Source organism: Balearica regulorum, chromosome 2 (genome assembly GCF_011004875.1).
Source record: "Balearica regulorum gibbericeps isolate bBalReg1 chromosome 2, bBalReg1.pri, whole genome shotgun sequence".
In the NCBI taxonomy this organism is placed as follows: Eukaryota; Metazoa; Chordata; class Aves; order Gruiformes; family Gruidae; genus Balearica; species Balearica regulorum.
Window position 1 is genome coordinate 21,364,506 of NC_046185.1, and position 18,892 is coordinate 21,383,397.

General features: G+C 39.6%; 1 protein-coding gene across 4 annotated transcripts in view; it reads right to left on the reverse strand.

Moving 5' to 3' along the window:
• Nucleotides 1-18,892, reverse strand: part of ZFPM2 (zinc finger protein, FOG family member 2) — a 317,797-nt gene that overhangs the window by 140,131 nt on the left and 158,774 nt on the right. For all 4 annotated transcript variants that reach the window (XM_075743495.1, XM_075743492.1, XM_075743493.1 and 1 more), the window contains one exon: nucleotides 18,260-18,378. In XM_075743495.1, coding sequence (XP_075599610.1) covers nucleotides 18,260-18,378 — 119 coding nt within the window. The remainder of the gene's footprint in view (nucleotides 1-18,259; nucleotides 18,379-18,892) is intronic.

The following is an 18,892-nucleotide window of genomic DNA, read 5'->3' on the forward strand; positions in this document are numbered from 1 at the left end:
TCCATTGTGTCTAAAATCAGACTTGTTGTGGTTTCAGAACAGGAAAGAAAAAGCCTCGTCTCTTGCCCCCCTGAAGCATTTGGGATTCTACACGTTGTACACTGTGACCAAAACTATGGCACAAAGACTTTTCAAATAACAAAGAACAAGGGAAAATTTTTTTATAGTCCATGAATTTGAAACTCTATTTCAGAATTAGGACAACAAAGAAAGAAACAATGAGGAGAATCAGAGCTGTTCAAAACCTCAACATTTTAAAGAAATCAATGCTTAAATATTAATGCTTCAAAATTCTACCAGTACATTGTTTTTCACTGACATTCATGACAAATTGTGTCACTAATCTGCTGAAGGCCATGTTGTGGAAATGCCTATGTGGGAAAACACTTATTTTTGAATACAAATACTGTAATGAAGTATCAGAATACTTGAGAAACACTTTGGGGATGCACCCAGATTAAAATAGAGTTGGTGCAATAGAGAAAAATCAGTCTTAAAAAAATTCTGTCCTGCACTGTGACACAGATGTCTAAAGTCCTGACATATTTCATATTTCATATTTCATTCAAAGATAAATTCTTCCCATTCTTTCAGGGATGATTTAGAAATGGCTCTGCTCCTCCCTCTATTTGTTACAACTAAAATACAAAGTGAAATGAAATCTACATCTTCATTATTCATATGGTATCCAAAAGTATGCATTGTTCAATGAAAATGCCTCACTTTTTATGGGCAAAATACTGCTCAAGTATCCTTATGCACATCTTATAGGGGAAGAATTTCATCTATATAAATCCACTTTGATGAGTTTTTTTATTTTATTTTAATTTACAGTGCTTCCATATATGATATTAAAAGAGTAAGCAATGGCATTTAATTGAACTGAAAGGCAATATGATGATAGTGAATCTTTTACTGTTAACACTGGTGCAATGATTTATTCATTTGTCATTCCACTTTTATTTTCGTGTTTGAACAAACGTAAATTAGTTACACCTCTTCATAACTACCAGTTGGCACAAATGTGATATTGGTAATGACATACACATATATAATTAGAAGAGCTTATGACATTATATATGTTTTTTTTCTGAATCAGAAACTTTCTGACTTTGTCTAGTCAAAACTATCATGGGTACGTTCATCTCTTTCAGAAAACAGTGTCATAAATTTAGTGGCTGGTGTGTCAAATGTAAGGAATTGTAATCAAGTTGAAAACTGTAAAGGAAATCCGAGTCAAACCACAAGAAGTTAGAGGTTAAGATCAGGCACACTCAGTGATGAGCAGCATTACTGAAATGGAAATTATTGGTAAACACAGGACTTAGCACATCACGAATATTAGCATTTCATCTAAATAAAGAGCTGAGCATTCAAACAGAAACCCATTTCATGAAAAAAATATGAAATTTCAAAATTTATTTTTATTCTGGAATGATTTAACAGATCTATTAAAATACTACTTGGAGCCATTCTCTCTAGAGCAGCCCAGTGGTCATGACACTTGCCTCGCACTGGAAGCTACGCACGAGGCCCTTTGATGCCAACTTCAGGCATGGAACTAGTGTCACTCACATGTTGCAGTCCAGTGATCAAACCAATGGGTCATTTACTATTCACTTTTTAATTTTAATTTATACTGCTGGACTTTTTATTTATGAGAGAATAAAAATTAATATTCTTGAGGAAAAAGGGGCACTGCAGCTCTCATACATCCCGTACAATATCCTCAGGCTTTGCCTTGGTTTCTTTGACCAAATCCTGAAAAGTCTTACAGTAACAGTAACCATATTTTTCAGCAAAACAGCATTATGGTGCTTTGTGTTTTCTGACTGTTCATCTCCAACAGTACCCGTAAACTGCTGACACTGGTGCCAAGTTCGGTACAGAGAGATTTATTTTGGCAGCACAGGAGCTTCTGAGCTTTTTAAAATAAATTTGGCATGAGTCACTAAAAGGGTTCACCATCACTGATCTAGATTACATCCTTCTTTATCAGCAGATGAGTTTCAAAATTCCCATCTAAATAAATACCTCCAATTTATTTGTATTTTCTTCCACTAGATTAATGCATATAGGAAGAACTCTGAAATCATCTACAAACTCACTGCGTTCTTCATTCACTATCTCTACAAAACTCACGTCTGCTGCTTTAGTGTGATGTAACTGTTGTTTATTATACTAATCTCAATTATCTCCATTTTAGCTTTTGCCTCCCACACTTGCTTGTTGCCATTGTATTCATGCCTGGTGTAAACCCAGGACCTAAGCTGGCTGAGGCCAGCAGCTGTCTTTTTAATATCAGGTTCAGACAGAGTCTAGCACAAAGGAGCACCAGTTCCCGACTAGAACCTCAACATGCTGCAGCACTACAGATGTTAAATATCATAATAATGATTGCATCTTTCTTACACAGTGATTATTAGCAAAGCTCTACATCTTTCAAAGAGCCCTTGTTTTTGCTTTTCACCAGCAGCTGAAGCAAAGAACACATTTCCATTACAAGATGAAGCTGTACAATCTCATCCAACAAATGATCTCACTCTGACCCTCACACTAACTTTGCTATTAAGCAAAAACAGGCACATTTTCAAATATTGATTCCAACTAATGTCTGATCCTAACAGGCACGATCTTATCAGGGCCCCACTATAATAGAAGGAGTGTCAGACTTAAACAGAATAGGTTTAGATAAGATCACAATCTTCCTCACCATGATGTGATGCTATCACTGAGTGAGTATAGCATTTGAAGTAATTATCATTAATAGATATTGGCAACAGGAAGAGTGGTCACTGCTAAGATCTAAACAAATTTGTGCATGATAAAATAAAACAAGTTTTATCTGAATGGTGGATATGTCATGTGCCCTAAGAGACTTTGCTGCCTTTTTTTTTTAATTTGAAATGATGGATATTCAATTAAGGGAGAAGCATTGAGTAGCAACATTGCTACTATAGTTTACTCTGTACCTTCTGTTTTGTGGCAAACTGCCGCTTTAGCCTTCCTCCTGCTTTCCTGATGTGTACCCATGTAGTGTTGTGTGGGCATACCCTGGTCCCAGGGTTTGCCTGAAGAGCCACAGCTGATTTTATGGTGCACTTCCTTGTTAGCGGAGTGGAGTAGCAACAGGCTGTCTTACAGGAGGGTATGGGAAGCAAAGGGTTATCTTTCTCGACTTTGAGCCCTAAGGTTGTTTTCTTATTTGAATTATTCTTCGCAGAAATATGGGGCATGGGATAGACTAGCCTAGGTGGGCTAGTCTAGAGGGCTGGTCTCTACGGTGAGTGTGGGCTGGGGCAGAAGCCACAAGAGAGGTAAGAGGTTGACAGACATCTGGCTTCATTTGATTTTTGCCTCACCATTCGTTCTGATCGTGGTAGACTTTCTGCATTTTCAGAAAGAAGAAGGCACTGTAAAACGGAACACCTGCTTTGATGTGGCAAATTCTCTGTGAAACTCTTAAGTCTTTCTCCCCTGAAGCCACTAGCATGTAAGGCCAAAACAGCACAGAATGAAAATAATAATTTATAGCCCTGGAAAAAATGTTATCAACCTAGGAAAACTGAAAACATTGGTATGAAAAAAAAGAGTCAGTTGATAGTTATGTGTCTGCTTTTTGTAATGCAATAGGACAAGCATAGCTAAACTTTCATATACAGAAATCATACAAAAATAATACAGGAGAAAAGGGTGCAAATCTAAAACTCCTTTAACTATTCATCATTAGTAGAAATAAGCAAGTGTGCAACACATAGAATTAAAAGGGCACAATCAGATTTCCAAGGAGCAATGTTCTCTATATCTGTTGTGATAACAATATTGAACTCTAATATGTTTTTTTTATCCTTACAGCACTTACAGACTTTAGCTAATTAAGTCAATTTAAAAAATATTTCTAAATTAATAGGGTACTTGCCAAGATTACCCAAATATTGGTCTTCTAACACAAAAACCCACACGCAGCTTTTCTACTATCTTCATGTATTTGTCTTCTCAAATGTGTGATTAACTCCAGAGCACTGAAATCTTTTTGATAATCGCTGAAGATGAATGTATCAGGACAATCAGCAGCATATGGAACACAGAATGCTGCCAGATGTTAACACACTAAAATAAAGCAGAACCATCCATGTACTCCGTATCTTGTCTAAAAATAATATACTCATTGACCTTAACCCTATGAAACCAGTCCCATCTTCAAGGTCAAATAAAATAACAAATATTTATCTTCTATGGAGAGGTTTATAGGCTGTACTTGCAGTGTTCAGTGTCATGAAATGCTAAGCATACCTCAGCCCTACTGCTTTGAATGAAAGCTTGGGGTGCTCACACCTCCCGCTGGTGCTCAGTGCTAGGCAAAATCAAATCCTAAGTGCATATTAATCGCTGTTTAAAATAAAAAAAAAATTGTGATTGCTGTGCATTCCCTTTCGTTGCTTTACATTTTTTCAAAGACTATACACAGAAACAGAAAAATACCTAGTTAGAATAAAAAATACAGGCATGTAAACCATGTTCTCTAACACATATGTCATTTGGAAGAGATTCGCATATGTTAAATGTTTTCTTAAAAAAATAAATTCAACAATCTTTGTTATCCCAATAATTTTTTAAAGTAATAATATAATGCAGCGTACTGCTGCAGCTCTCGTGAGGTTGAACACCCCGCTGCAGTGGGCCACGGCAGTGAATGCCACCCCCTGAACCTCTTTACTTCCCCACGCCTTGCAACTATCCCAAAGGAGACTTTGCAAATGCTCCTGCCCAACGCCCCAGCCAGAGAAACACAGAAAACAACATCATGATCGTATTTCTAAAGAGTTCAGGACACCTCACAGTTAGGGCAGTTATAGTGAGCAAAGAGTTAGATAGTCAAGTATCTTTGGTATGACTGACAAGGAAATGCTTATTAAAGGTCATAAAGGCCATTTAGTCCCATGTATGCCACTAGCCCGAGCAAGCCTCGTAGGTGCTACTACAAAGCCATTTTAACGCTGCAACAAGTGCTAACAATTGGCTTGGAAGATGGAATGCGAGGAATGTTAAGGAGGCACAACCACACCATGTGGTCTCACATTTGTGAGAGGTCAAGTTTCAAAACATGGATATTCTTCTTACTTCCACTGCTGAAGGTGGTGGTGGAGGGGGAAGCGTTTTCAAAAGTAATCAGTGCATGTGCAGTCATCTATGACACACAGGTACTGGTCATTGTCACCGTATGCATTGAAGAGATTTACTAGCACAGAAACGGTACCACAAAATGAGCACCGAGGATGCTGGTGATGCCAAGAGCCTCCTCACAAATGTTTCCACGTCTAACCCATGGTGTGTTCTCTGTTTTTCAGCCTGCCTAATCAGGGCTCTGGTACCTGATAGTGGATGACTGACTAAAGAAATCAAGATTCAGCTTACTCCCTGAGGCAGGCTGTACTGCCAGATCAAAGTGCACACATTTGGCATCCTGAAAATGCAATACCATTGCTCTCACTTTGCAAATCTGTGACACAGAAACCTGGGACAATGATCCTTATAAATCAGACAGCATTTATTAAAAAAGAGGCACAGAATATTCTAGAAATAAAGTCCTAAGTACAGCTGAAAAAATGCATTGAAAAAGCAATATTTGGTTATACACAGAGTATTAATTCTAACTTTTGTTAGCAAGAAACTGAAGAGGGAAGGGAGACTATTCAGAAGAAAAAAACCTGCAGGCAATTGGGAAAGGACATGCCAAAGAAATATAGCTGCTTACTTCCTTATCTCCCAGCAAGCCCTTGTTATATTTCAATTAGATTTTGAAAACAGTATCCTACACTGGTGTGACCAACTGTCTAGCTTACTGTAATGTCCCATCTGCCATTTTATAAAAAAACAGTGTCTCATTCTGGCCTTTTAAAGCCAATCATGAAAGATTTTAGCTACCTGCAGGCATCTCTGGGCAGCCGAACAAGTAAAGTTGGCTGCAGACATTTCTCAGCATCAGGGTGCCAAAAGCCACAGGGTCATCTGCTCTGTTTCCCTCCCCCGCGCCACGGCTCAGCTGCACCTACACCACTCCTGTCGTCTTGGTCCAGCCCATTCTTAAACACACCAGCCACAGATTTACTACAACCTCCTGAATCTCTTCCAGACTTTCAATCTCATAGAATCATAAAGGTTGGAAATGACCTCTAAGATCATCAAGTCCAACCGTCAACCCAACATCACCATGTCTTCTAAACTATGCCCCGAAGTGGTACGTCTACACGTTTTTTGAACACCTCCAGGGATCGTGACTCAACCACCTCTCTGGGCAGCCTGTTCTAATGCCTGAACACTCTTTCAGTGAAGAAATTTTTCCTAATATCCAATCTAAACCTCCCCTGGTGCAACTTCAGGCCATTTCCTCTTGTCCTATCACTTGTTACTTGGGAGAAGAGACCAACACCCACCTGGCTACAACCTCCTTTCAGGTAGCTGTAGAGAGCCATAAGGTCTCCCCTCAGCGTCCTCTTCTCCAGGCTAAACAACCCCAGTTCCCTCAGCCACTCTTCATAAGACTTGTGCTCCAGACCCTTCACCAGCTTCATTGCCCTTCTCTGGGCATGGTCCAGCACCTCAATGTCTTTCTTGTAGTGAGGGGCCCAAAAGTGAACACAGCACTCGAGGTGGGGCCTCACCAGTGCCAAGTCCAGGGGACGATCAGTTCCCTAGTCCTGCTGGCCACATCATTTCTGATACAAGCCAGGGTGCTGTTGGCCTTCTTGGCCACCTGGGCACATTGCTGGCTCATATTCAGTTGGCTGTCGACCAACTCCCCCAGGTCCTTTTCCGCTGGGCAGCTTTCCAGCCACTCTTCCCCAAGCCTGTAGCATTGCATGGGGTTGTTGTGACTGAAGTGTAGCACCCAGCACTGAGCCTTGTTGAACCTCATACCGTAGGCCTTGGCCCATCAATCCAGCCTGTCCAGATCCCTCTGCAGAGCCTTCCTACCTTCCAGGAGATCGACACTCCTGCCCAACTTGGTGTCATCTGCAAACTTACCGAGGGCACACTCAATCCCCTCATCCAGATCATTGATAAAGACATTAAACAAGACCGGCCTCAAGACTGAGCCCTGGGGAACGCCGCTTGTGACTAGCCGCCAACTGGATTTAACTCTGTTCACCAGAACTCTCTGAGCTTGGCCTTCCAGCCAGATTTTTCCCAGTGAAGAGTGCACCTGCCTACACCATGAGCCACCAGCTTCTCTAGGAGAATGCTGTGGGAGACAGTATCGAAGGCTTTACTAAAGTCCAGGTAGATAACATCCACAGCGTTTCCCTCATCCACTAGGCGGGTCACCTGGTCATAGAAGGCAATCAGGTTGGTCAAGCAGGACCTGCCTTTCATGAACCCATCCCCTGGTTGTCCTGCACCTGCCTGATGAGTGCAGTCAAGATGAACCGCTCCACAATCTTCCCCTGTACTGAGGTCAGGCTGACAGGCCTGTAGTTTCCCAGATCCTCTTTCTGGCCCTTCTTGTAGATCGGTGTCACACAGGCAAGCCTCCAGTTGTCTGGGACTTCCCCTGTTAACCAGAACTGTTGATAAATGATGGAAAGTGGCTTTGCAAGCTCCTCTGCCAGCTCATTACCATTAGGAAGCTTTCTCATATCTTACCTAAATCTCCCTTGCTGATACCTACAACTATGAGTCTGGCAGGTTCACCTAATGCAACTCATCATATCCTTCCACGGACCACAATCCAGGTGGATCCAGGGAGCAAGCGAAACCATCCACACGTCAGAAGTATACAGGATTAAGATGGTATTTTGGCCTGGAGGATGGGAAGTGGTTTGAGCACAGTGAGAAGAGAAACAGGAGTAAGGTAAAACAAGTGGGTCCCAAAAGAGAAGAATATGATCTGGAATTGCCCCATCCCTGGAAGTGTTCAAGGCCAGGTCGGATGGGGCTTTGGGCAGCCTGGTCTAGTGGAGGGTGTCCCTGCCCGCGGCAGGGGGGTTGGAACTAGATGATCGTTGAGGTCCCTTCCAACCCAAACCATTCTATGATTCTATGGTTCTATGAATTTAACAAACATGAATAACAAGATCTAATATTTAATGGAGTAAGCATAACCGCATCCATGAGGAAGAAACACCATAAAAGCAAAGAGATAAGACTAAGACATACTTTGAGGTCCACAGCAGAAATAAAAATCAGCAATAGCAGAACCTGGCCTGCTTCAATGCAAGCATAAAAGAAGAAACTAAGATATTTTGGACCTACTATTGTTTTCTGCTTTATTGCTCTCTTCCCTTTATGCTAATTTGTCCCAGTTTTCTTCCAAAAGTGAGGACAACAGCTTGCAGGAGGAGGAGAGAGGGAAAAATCCTTCCTCACCTCCCCAGCACTGAGGCACACCTCCCTCAGCTCCCCTAAACTTGTCTTTAATGTCCTCACACATGGCAGGAGTTCCAGTTTCGCCTTTTCAAAAATGTGGTCACTCATCCCCCAGATTTGAGACTGTCATGTGAAAAAGGAAGCTTAAAAAAAAAAAGTATTTTGGAAAATGTGAGATGTTTATAAATAAATACATAAATAATAATAATTACTAACATATATGAAGCTTTTATTAAAAAAACCCTCTTCTATGCTTTTCAGATATCAAATCAAATGTCAAAAACAAGATATAAAATACTAATCTGTGACAGGGAGAATTTTAAATTATAAGACATTTTCTCAGAGTGAGAATAATCTACATAAACTACGATTATATCTCAAATGCTATGTAGTTTATTCTAAATGCATCAGCAGCATTCAGATTGCTTTCCTTCCCTTAGAGCACAGAAAGGACAGTATTTTGTCTATGTAAACTGAATTATTCTCTCAATACATTGAAAGAGCTCAAATAAACAAAATCTATTATGGTAACTATATTTAATGTTTCACAATTTGTGAAACATTTTGTAAATTCAATGAAATATTTCCCTTTCTCTCTAGTCTGTGGAACACATGATAAAATTAGTGAAAAGAAAGGGCGCAAAAGTTTATTAATTAATACTAAGTTATTTAAGATGGGACATGAATACTATACAATATCATATCTGATAAGGCTATGTATATCATTTATCATGTACGGAGTATCAGAACATGCACAAACCCCTGTAAATAAGACACATCATCAGGTGTGCATCCCTTGCTGCAGCCTTTCCCCCACTGCTGGTGGTCCGGGGCTGGCAAGGACGGCAAGTGATGGTGCCTCCTGCGCTCTTTGCAGCAGAGCCCTAACGGCTGGAGCTGATCGTCTTTTCAGCTCCTCTGGAGCCTGAGGAGCCACCGCGGGATTAGGTTGATGAACTTGTTCTCTGGGCTTGATAAATGAGGCCCAGGACATTTACAAACTTCTCTCAGTGCTTAAGATCTCAGGCTAAGCTCTGTATTGCCCAGATTTTAGTGGTGGAAAGTAGAGCTGCTGCATCTGGAAAAGGACAAATTTTGCTACTGGCTATGTGATACTACAATATCATTAGAAAAGGAGCTCTAGCTGAACGGAGAATAAAGTTCAGCAAAATGTTAGTATTTCAAATAAAATGCTGATTTTTAGGACCTAATAACAGTCAGTACTTTCTTCTGACTAGAAAAAGCTATTTTTATATACCCACAAACACATTTTGTATATATATGTACAAATATATATACTTACTATACTTACAATTTTTTAATATATTTATGCATTCACACATACTGTACTAACTACACTTACTATAAATATTGAGGGTTTTTTCCTGTTCAAAACATTCAAAAACACACTTTCACAGAATGCACTTAATTTGGGTGGTAATGAAAAAAATAGAAATACCTTTTATTTCCATCATTCTTGAAAATTTACAGGCTACTTCTCTCAAGCATATTCAGACAGAAAGGGAACTGATATTTGGAATTTACATCATTCCATCACAGTGTACAGAAGTGAGCAGCAAGCAGTCACTGTCTTCACTGAAACCACATGTCCATTCCTTCACTTAAAGTCTTTTTTTTATTTATATGAAGATAGAAAATAATTTCAAATCTTGTTATTGTTACTATGATATGGTATCTTAGTCTGCACTTTAATTAGAACAAACAAATTTTGACACCACCAAATGGCAAATTTTCTTTTCACACCAAAATTTTCTCTACAGCACACTTTATTCCAAACAACTGCCCACTATTGCCTCCACAAGTCTTACAGAAAGCATCCATTGATGTTTTCATAATCATATGTCATTCGTATGTCCAGACAGTACATCTGGACAATGTGTTGACTGCAACACAAGTGTTACCACAGTTCCACAGGCAACAGCATCATGGTGCCAATCATAGTTACCCTAAGGCTAACTACCCTTGGGCAGGCATAGCTTTATGTGTAATTACCCCAAAGAAACCCAGGAGCATCCAGGACATTTTATTTTCTAGTGGTCAAAGAGAGAACACAAGCCTCTAGGCCTTTCAGTTTGGTGCCCATTGCAACTACCAAATTCTTGGCTTAACAATGCGAACAGAATCACAGAATCACAGATCGGTAGGGATTGGAAGGGACTCATGGAGATCATCTAGTCCAACCCCTCTGCTAAAGCAGGATCACCTAAAGCAGGTCTCACAGGATTGTGTCCAGGCAGGTTTTGAATATCTCTAGAGAAGGAGACTCCACAACCTCTCTGGGCAGCCTGTGCCAGTGCTCGGTCACCCTCAAAGTAAAGACGTTTTTCCTCATATTCAGACGGAACTTCCTGTGTTCCAGTTCGTGCCCATTGCCCCTTGTCCTGTCACTGGGCACCACTGAAAAGACTCTGGCCCCATCCTCTAGACACCTACCCTTTAGATATTTATAAGCATTGATCAGATCCCCTCTCAGTCTTCTCTTCTCCAGGCTGAACAGACCCAGCTCTCTCAGTCTTTCCTCATACGAGAGATGCTCCAGTCCCCTAATTATCTTTGTAGCCTCTAAACATCTTTGCAGACACAAGCCCCTTCATAGCTTTATGTTCCACTAAAATGGATGGAGCTAGAATTTCCCCATGCTTATTGTATAAATGTGAAACTACTGAAAAAAAGTGTCAAAATTTTAGAAACTGAATTTTATTTCAGAGTAAAAAAAATAGTGTTCTTCAACATTTAGTGAGAAGAAAGTTATTTCAAAAACTGCTGAATATTTAAATCTGACATTTTATATCTGCTTAGTTTATAATAATACATATGTTTCATAAATAAGAAGAAATATCATTATAAAAAGCATGAATTTTAAAATTTTCCTCAGAGAACAACATTAATGTTAAATTCCTCATCTTAAACACGGGTGTAGAACTTGTGCCTGTTAGGTATTTCAGTGTACTGAGCTACATGAATGACAGTAAACAAAGCTAAATCAATTATTTCTTTCAGCCAAAGTTTTTAAGTAAGACTACATCCCATTTTGTTAAAAATTTAGCAAAATCTGCATTAGCAAAATAATCACAGAGAATACAGAGATTAGAGTAGATGACCATAGTCCAGCAGCACAAGAATTGTTGCAACTGCACAGTTTATTGCAGTGGTTCTCTCTAAACAGCTTAACAGTGCAATATGTGCTCCAGTACTCACTGCTTTCACTCTGCTTTTCCCCACATCCTAAAAGGGAAGAGCATGGCACTTGCAGATCACGTATCACTCCTGCTTCTGCTGCCTGGGAGGCCACGAACCAAATTTTCTTGCCCTTTTTCTGTCCCGGTCAAGGCTGCTGACCTTGCCTCATCTCTTCCCCTGGCCTGTCCCTTCGCTCTGCTCTCAGCAGCTCCCTGGCAATGTGCCCCAGGGTACGATCCCCACTTTGAGAAGGACCCCCCTACTGAAATTGAGCTTGCTGCAATAGGAGAGATAGTTTATTGAGTTTTCTCCCAGGGAACTGAGTTAGCTTAATGAGAATGATTGGTAATGTCTCCTACTTAATTACAATAGTATTAGGATAAAGTCTGTTTAATGGAGATACTTATAGCAAGCAAGCAACTGAATTGTTTTAAAAAAACATTCAGAGTGACTCTTGGTACTTTTAAACAAATGTTAAAGTTCTGCTGGTTTGATAAATAGGTAACGAAATGATCCATGGGTGTGTGTAGTCTTAAAAAGGGGCTGTATTCAAGGCAAAGAGCGATTTTTATGTGAAAATCCCCTATTGACATAATACTACATTCTGTTAACCATCAATTCAGAAGTAAAAAAAAAAAGGAACAATGTAATTTCAGTCTTGTCTTCCTGTGAACAGTTGTGTTTTGTTTTTTTAAAAAAGCAAATCATATTTGCATGTCCCTTAAACATTTAATATCTTAAAATTAAGGCTATGGTAACGGCATCCAGTACTAATACCAGTGTACTAACAGCATTTAGACAGAGTTGCACAGGCAATGTGCACTTTCTTTTCATGGATCATGTTGCTTCATCACCTATTCGTGTCCTGGAAACTACTTCTGCAAGCTGAAGAAAACTGCTTTTGGTTTTCTTCAAAACAGGGTGTTTATTCAGATCGTTAACACATCTTGCTATCAAATCAGTAACATGTATTAAATTAACTCTGTTGTGTAAATGTAAATGTAAAAAAAGCAGAAATAACAAATTTTTTTTGAAAGAAAAGAAGCATCTAAACTACAACTATGCACAAAAGTTTCAAAAAAAGTTCTGTCATTGCACTCCCCTCGTCTATATAAATGGGAGAGCACTTTATAAAAGGTGAGGCAATGTGAGGTGATGTGTTCTCAAAGACCATTGTGGATGGCCATGTGGATGGCCACATCACCTCAGCACATCTCTGGGTCTTTTTTTTAATGTTTCAGTTTGTACGAAGTGGCCAACCCTGACACTTGCGCAGCGCGCCAGCACATTGCCATAAGCGTGACACAATTTGCTGTCGAGAAGCGCTGTTACATTAATGGCTGCTCGTGTTTGGGACAGAAGGAAGTGTTTTTAAACTAAACATGAAAAGCCTGACAGTAACGGCAGTAAAAATGAGAAAGAAATGCTTTTGTAGTCACTTGAGGTACTTAAAGGTATAAACCCAGTATAATAAAGATTAGAATCAAGTTTCATTACTCAATACACTATTTGTGGTAATTAAATATAAAAATGGCTCTCTGTTAATAAGAGCCAAAATCCCCATGTGCAAGTAAATATCTCAAGATAAAAACTGCCTTATCCTTTTCTGTGTCTGAACAAGAGAACCAGAGACTACAGCCTGACTACAGCCTGACTAAGACTACTAGCTGTCTTGGTGGCCGTACAGCACCTCCAACCCAAGTGTCCAGCAAAGCCTCACGCAGCAACTCTGAAGATTAAAAGTTGCTGGCTACTACAGATATGAGTTTTTTGACCCAAAGTGACCAGCCACAGATTAGCGAGTGACTAACTTAACTGCATTTTGAACCTTGGCTCCTCAGCCCCTCACATGATACCCAGTCAAATGGTTTCAGGAGGATATCTTCCAGAAGAAGTGTCGCTTTGGCGCTGAACCTCCCAGATCCCATTAAAGGGTCCCGGCCGTATCCCACTGCTCGCGTGGCCCAATCCTACGCGCTTTCCTCCCGCGGATTCCCTGCACAGCCACGTTGAATCCTCTTTTCCTTATCAGGCCGATACAGGCCTGCCCCGCGCGCTCCTCCCTGCGACAAGACGACGAGAACGGGGGGCAGGATCCAGCTGTTCATTGTTTTGCTTCGCAAAACCCTGCCATGGGCACAGATTAACACCAAAAACTAGATGGCAGCAGCCAAGGGAAAAGGCCTTTCAGAACGCCTCCACTCGACTGCTGGAGCAATGGCGCGAGTCACTGCTCAACATTCGTCGTGGGCTATGCAGTTCTGAGCCACTTTGCCTTCCAAAGGCCTTATTCCCATCAAGGTGGCCCCTCAAACAGGGAAAATATTTTCAGGTGGGAAAAAGCAAGCAAATGCCTTTTTCTTAAACAGGCTGCTAGTGCCTTGAATTTAGAGCTGCTTACGCGCAGCAGGTACTCTTTCAGCGGTTCGTATGATCAGCCTAGAGGGGTCTAACGCTCTTCTCACCTGCCTGTTCACATTAGAGTTGACATTTGTGCAAATCCACTTTCCTGTTAAAGACAGAAATCGCAAGCTAGGAATTTCAGGCTTGGAAATGTATTCCTGTCTACTTGTAGGTACCCACGAACTACTGAATTGTCTGTGATGCAGCAAGGCACAAAGTTGGAGCCTTCCTGGTAAAACGAGTGATTAAATCACATCGCCTTCCTTGTAGAGCTGAGTTCTCACCAGCTGTAGATAGAAAGCAGTATTGTACAGAACTCTTCATGTGTCTGTTCATCAAAATGGCAAGATTATATTAAATCCCAAAAAAGAATCTGGAAACATGTAGGTGATCTCTTTTTATGGTAAAACAAGAGAGCAAGCTCTTATTTTAGAAGTACACTTTCTAGGCTTCAGAAGATACTCCTGTGCATTTCATTTTCTTGGTACTATCAACTGTTACGGAACAGTTGATGGAAAGTGGAAGAAGTGGGAGGAAATGGAAGGCAATAACCTCTATGCCCACTTGTACAGACAGATATAAAAACTGCAGCTGACAGCAGGAGAATTTTGCCAGTTTGGCAAAATTACAGGAACAGATCATTGAAAGTATCTGAATAGGAGATCTATCACTCTCAATATAATAAAAGTATCTAAATAGATATCTATAAATATTTAATAATGATATAAGGAGTTCTTAAGTTCAGATTAAAATGGGCATTAAATGCCTAGACAAGTTTTAAGATCCAAGACTCACTCTTTGTTGTTAAAACAACATTCTTAAGATTTCTGGTAGCTGCATGCAGATTGTTTCATCAACAGTAACAGTAATGCAATGCAATTATTTCATAAAGGGTTTTGATCACTATAATTCATGAGTATTGGCTAACTCCTAGATGAGAAAAATTAGGAACGATATTAGTCATTGAGCTGTTTCAAGTCTACCATTAAAGTCTGAGTATTCTGCAGTCCTGATGCAGACCTTGCTCTACCCTATCCCCCGACAGTGCTGCGGCACTGCTGATGAAGTCAACAGCCACCATTCCTGTTGCAATTGCCAACAGCACTTAAATGGTTTTTGTTCAAGGTACCCAACCTTCCACTACTCTGAGGCGTATATTGTTAATATACTTCAAGACAGAAACTTGAAAGATCTAAAAAGTATTTGACATCTGGCACGGTGACTCAATTAATTACTGTGCTGAATTAATTAGCTTGCTCTGTCTCCTGAGCCATCAGCAGTGAGACTGTATCCAGCAACACAGCACTGCTTGAAATAAGAAGCACTTCAACAGGATATTACATGTACAGGCTGTATACAGTGCAGAGTACAAGGTTAGTAAGTAAGCTGTAACTGTTATAGCTAGGTAATGAATCCTGTGAGGCAGTGTCACATTACTAACACTAAACAGTAAAGTCAGGTAAGATACTTGTAGTCAGCCACAAACATATTTTCCAATAAAGAGATGAGCTGCAAAAATTGTGATATTTACTCAGCTGAGGTTCCCTGAATTTTTCTTTCCTTTTGTATCTATACCAAAAATTCACATTAAAGCTCTTTTCCAAAAATTATTTAATGTTTGTAACAGTGCAATGTTTGAAGTTCTCATTCAGAAATGAACTAAACCGGCTGTCAGCTGCTGATGTAAAAGTTTGATTGAATTCTAGGGAGGTGAGGCTTTACCCAAATGAGCTTTCCAAAACAGATATAAATAACTTAAGTAAACAAACACAACTCCCCTTAGGAACAACAGAGAGCATGTACGCTAGTGAGAAAAGTAATCAAATGTGTCAAGCAAACAGAAAAATCATAAATAAACCAGAATCGTTTCAAGAAAAAAAAAAAAAAGAAGAAAAATATGTAGAAGCTGGCACAGCTGGGTTTGTGTTGCTTAAACAGTAAATTAAAGTTCTATCAAAGGGTTTACATTTCTTCACACAGCATTTTAAAGTAGCAGATGTAGGATTACAGGAAACATCTGATATTCAGAAAGAAGAAACAATACTTAGAATCACAGAGTAATTCAGGTTGGAAGGCACCCCTGGAGGTCATCCAGTACAAACTCCTGCTCAAAGCAGGGCAAACTTCAAAGTCAGATCCAACTTCGAAGTTAACTCCGATTGCTCAAGATCATATCCAGTTTAGTTTTGACTATCTCAAAGGATGGAGTTGCTCAGGGGACAAAACAATATTGCTGAGGACTACAATTCAGTTTACAGGAACTTTTTCAGATTTCCAAATGTATTTATATTGGTAGGCAAAACAAAAGTAAAATCTTTCAAGTGTTAGCAAAAATAGACTATATTTTTCAATTTGACAAGAAACAAATGAGTATCTTTCCAGTTTAGTAAGAAAAAAGTCCTGAAGATTTTCATTCCACATCTCTCTGAACTGGGTTGAGAAAGTTGTTGCATCCCATTATGATCACCAAACTAAAAAGTCAGCTCTGCTGATTATCTGATAATGATAACTTTTTGTAAAGGGTCAATCGACATCAGCTCCCATACTCAAACATTATCTTCAAGTCTCATATACTTGAGGAAGTGGTACAAGTGGGCAGGGCAATTGGGACAACACAAAGCTAGCATTTTTCCTAAGGTATTACGTGGACTGACTTTAAGCTACACCAGGACTAAGGTTTCTGTTGCATGAAAGCTGATGAAAGTAGTAATAGTGGAATCTTAAAAATTTATTTGAGTTATAGGTAGTTGTTGCAAATGACATTTTATGAAAAACATTATGAGAATGCTGTTAGACCAAGAATAAAATACCTGAAGAAATAAAAATTAAATAGATGGAGAAAATAGAGAGAGGTATTCAAATTGTCCAGTTTCCCCTTTCTAACAATAAGACATTTTGAGTGTCCAGTACTTTTGAAAATCCATCCTTTATTCAGGTGCCTGAATGGGAAATCTGATCTGGGTTAGGAATACTGAACTCTAGGAAACTTAGACAAAGTTTCCATGCCACTCTCTGTAACATCTTGTTAGCACCTTTTGATTAATAATTATGCTAAAGAGCCTACAAAATACCAAGATCTTAAAAGGCCACATAACAAAGTAACGCTTCACTACAATTTTAATATGCATTTTTACAGAACGTAACACGTATACTATCCAGCAAGCCCTTAGAAAGAGAACTCCAATATAGGCGTAGGTTCTCCAGGGAGGAGTTAAAGACTTCTAGTTTCCCCCTTTCCCCATGTCCGCATAACCCCTCTCTCATGCTCCCCCAGAAGGTACTTCAGCATCTCAGCACTCCCCACTTTCTTCAGGTCCTCCAAGGGCAGGACAATACCCCCCCAACATGGGGAAGCTCAGCTTCTCTATTTACATCACAGCTGTATCTACCCCAAAGGTATGTAATACACTTGGGGGAGAACTGCGAAACATTTCGACAGGTCTTTGTGCTAATACACTCATGCACAGCAAGCAGTGATCCAGCTGAACATAACAGTTCTTTAGAAGTATCCCACAGGGCAATGCATGTTCCAAGGTTGTCTAAAACCCTTCTTCAAGTGATATTTGTTGCTTTTTTTCAATAACTGGGTCACCTTTCCAGATATTCTCAGCAAATTAATCTGAACTATATACAAATAACATTGAAGTTCAGTCTTAAAACCAATACAAACAAAAATGAAATGAAGACCTAGGGATGCCATGATTTTCAGCACACTGAGCTGAGATAGCAAAGCCTTACTTATAATATGGCCCACATACTTTCCGCAATCAGAACAAAAACCAAGAACAATTAAGAATATATTATATGACAGGTGCTTTTTGATATCTTTCAAAATAATTTTAATCTAATGGAAGATCTTGCTATGTTCAGTAACTTTAACATTAAGGCAAATTTGATGAATTTTATCCTAAAATAATGTAGATATTTATTTTCTACACCATTCATTGATATAAATTAACTATTCAGCAATTAATGCTATGAAAAATTTAAAAAGCCACTAAAAAAAATCAGATATTACTACTGAAACAACAGCTTGGTTGAGCAAACAAGGAAGTGACATTTCCCTTCTTCTGTAAAATAACAAGTTTAATGCTATTAACCTGTGCTCCAAATAACTTTACGTGGACGGCTGCCATAGATGAACTAATTGGAAAAGAGCCAAATACCGCTGTCCGTGAAAGCTAACAATGCCTGTTTTCAAATGCTCCGGCTGAGTAGTAATTCAGGCTATTCCCTAAAGAACGACACACAATATAATGAAGCGAAGCGTCTCGGAGCATCTACATACCAAGGTGTTATTATTCAGATCCATCTTCCCAGCAAAAGGCCCCCATGTTGTTCCAACCGGAAGCTGCTGCCGGCTCTGAATCTTGCGTTCCCCGTCTTTCTGGACCACCTCCAACTCTCCTGCAAACAAAGAAAACAAGCAGTGTTGAGAGTACTTTCACTTGTGCCTTGACAACAACCACCTCTGCCTTTGTGTCAGCTTTATACGCACAATGTTCTGAGGACCCATATAATGAGAATTAATTATGCTTGTCTGAAAAACAACTGATCTTGTCATCCTGCAAAAGAAAAACAAACCTTTTTCCCTTATATATTCAAATCTGGTTTAGAAATTCCTGGTCCTTTCTTGCATCTTTTCACACGTATTAGAATTCAAAGGCATTTATATTCAGAATAGTGGTTTCATAAAAGTTCTTAAAGAAATGCTGAGGAGGGAAGAGATGATAGCTGAAAGGAGAGAGTGCAATAGCATCCACACCTGGTGCATTAACCTCCTTGATGCTTTTTGCTGTCACAAGACCACATTCTGAAGCATTCACCTACTAAAAATTTTAGAGACATACTTTATAGTGACATAAATCCACCACAACTCCACTAATTTTGGAGAAACCACTAAAAAAATTTACTACAATTA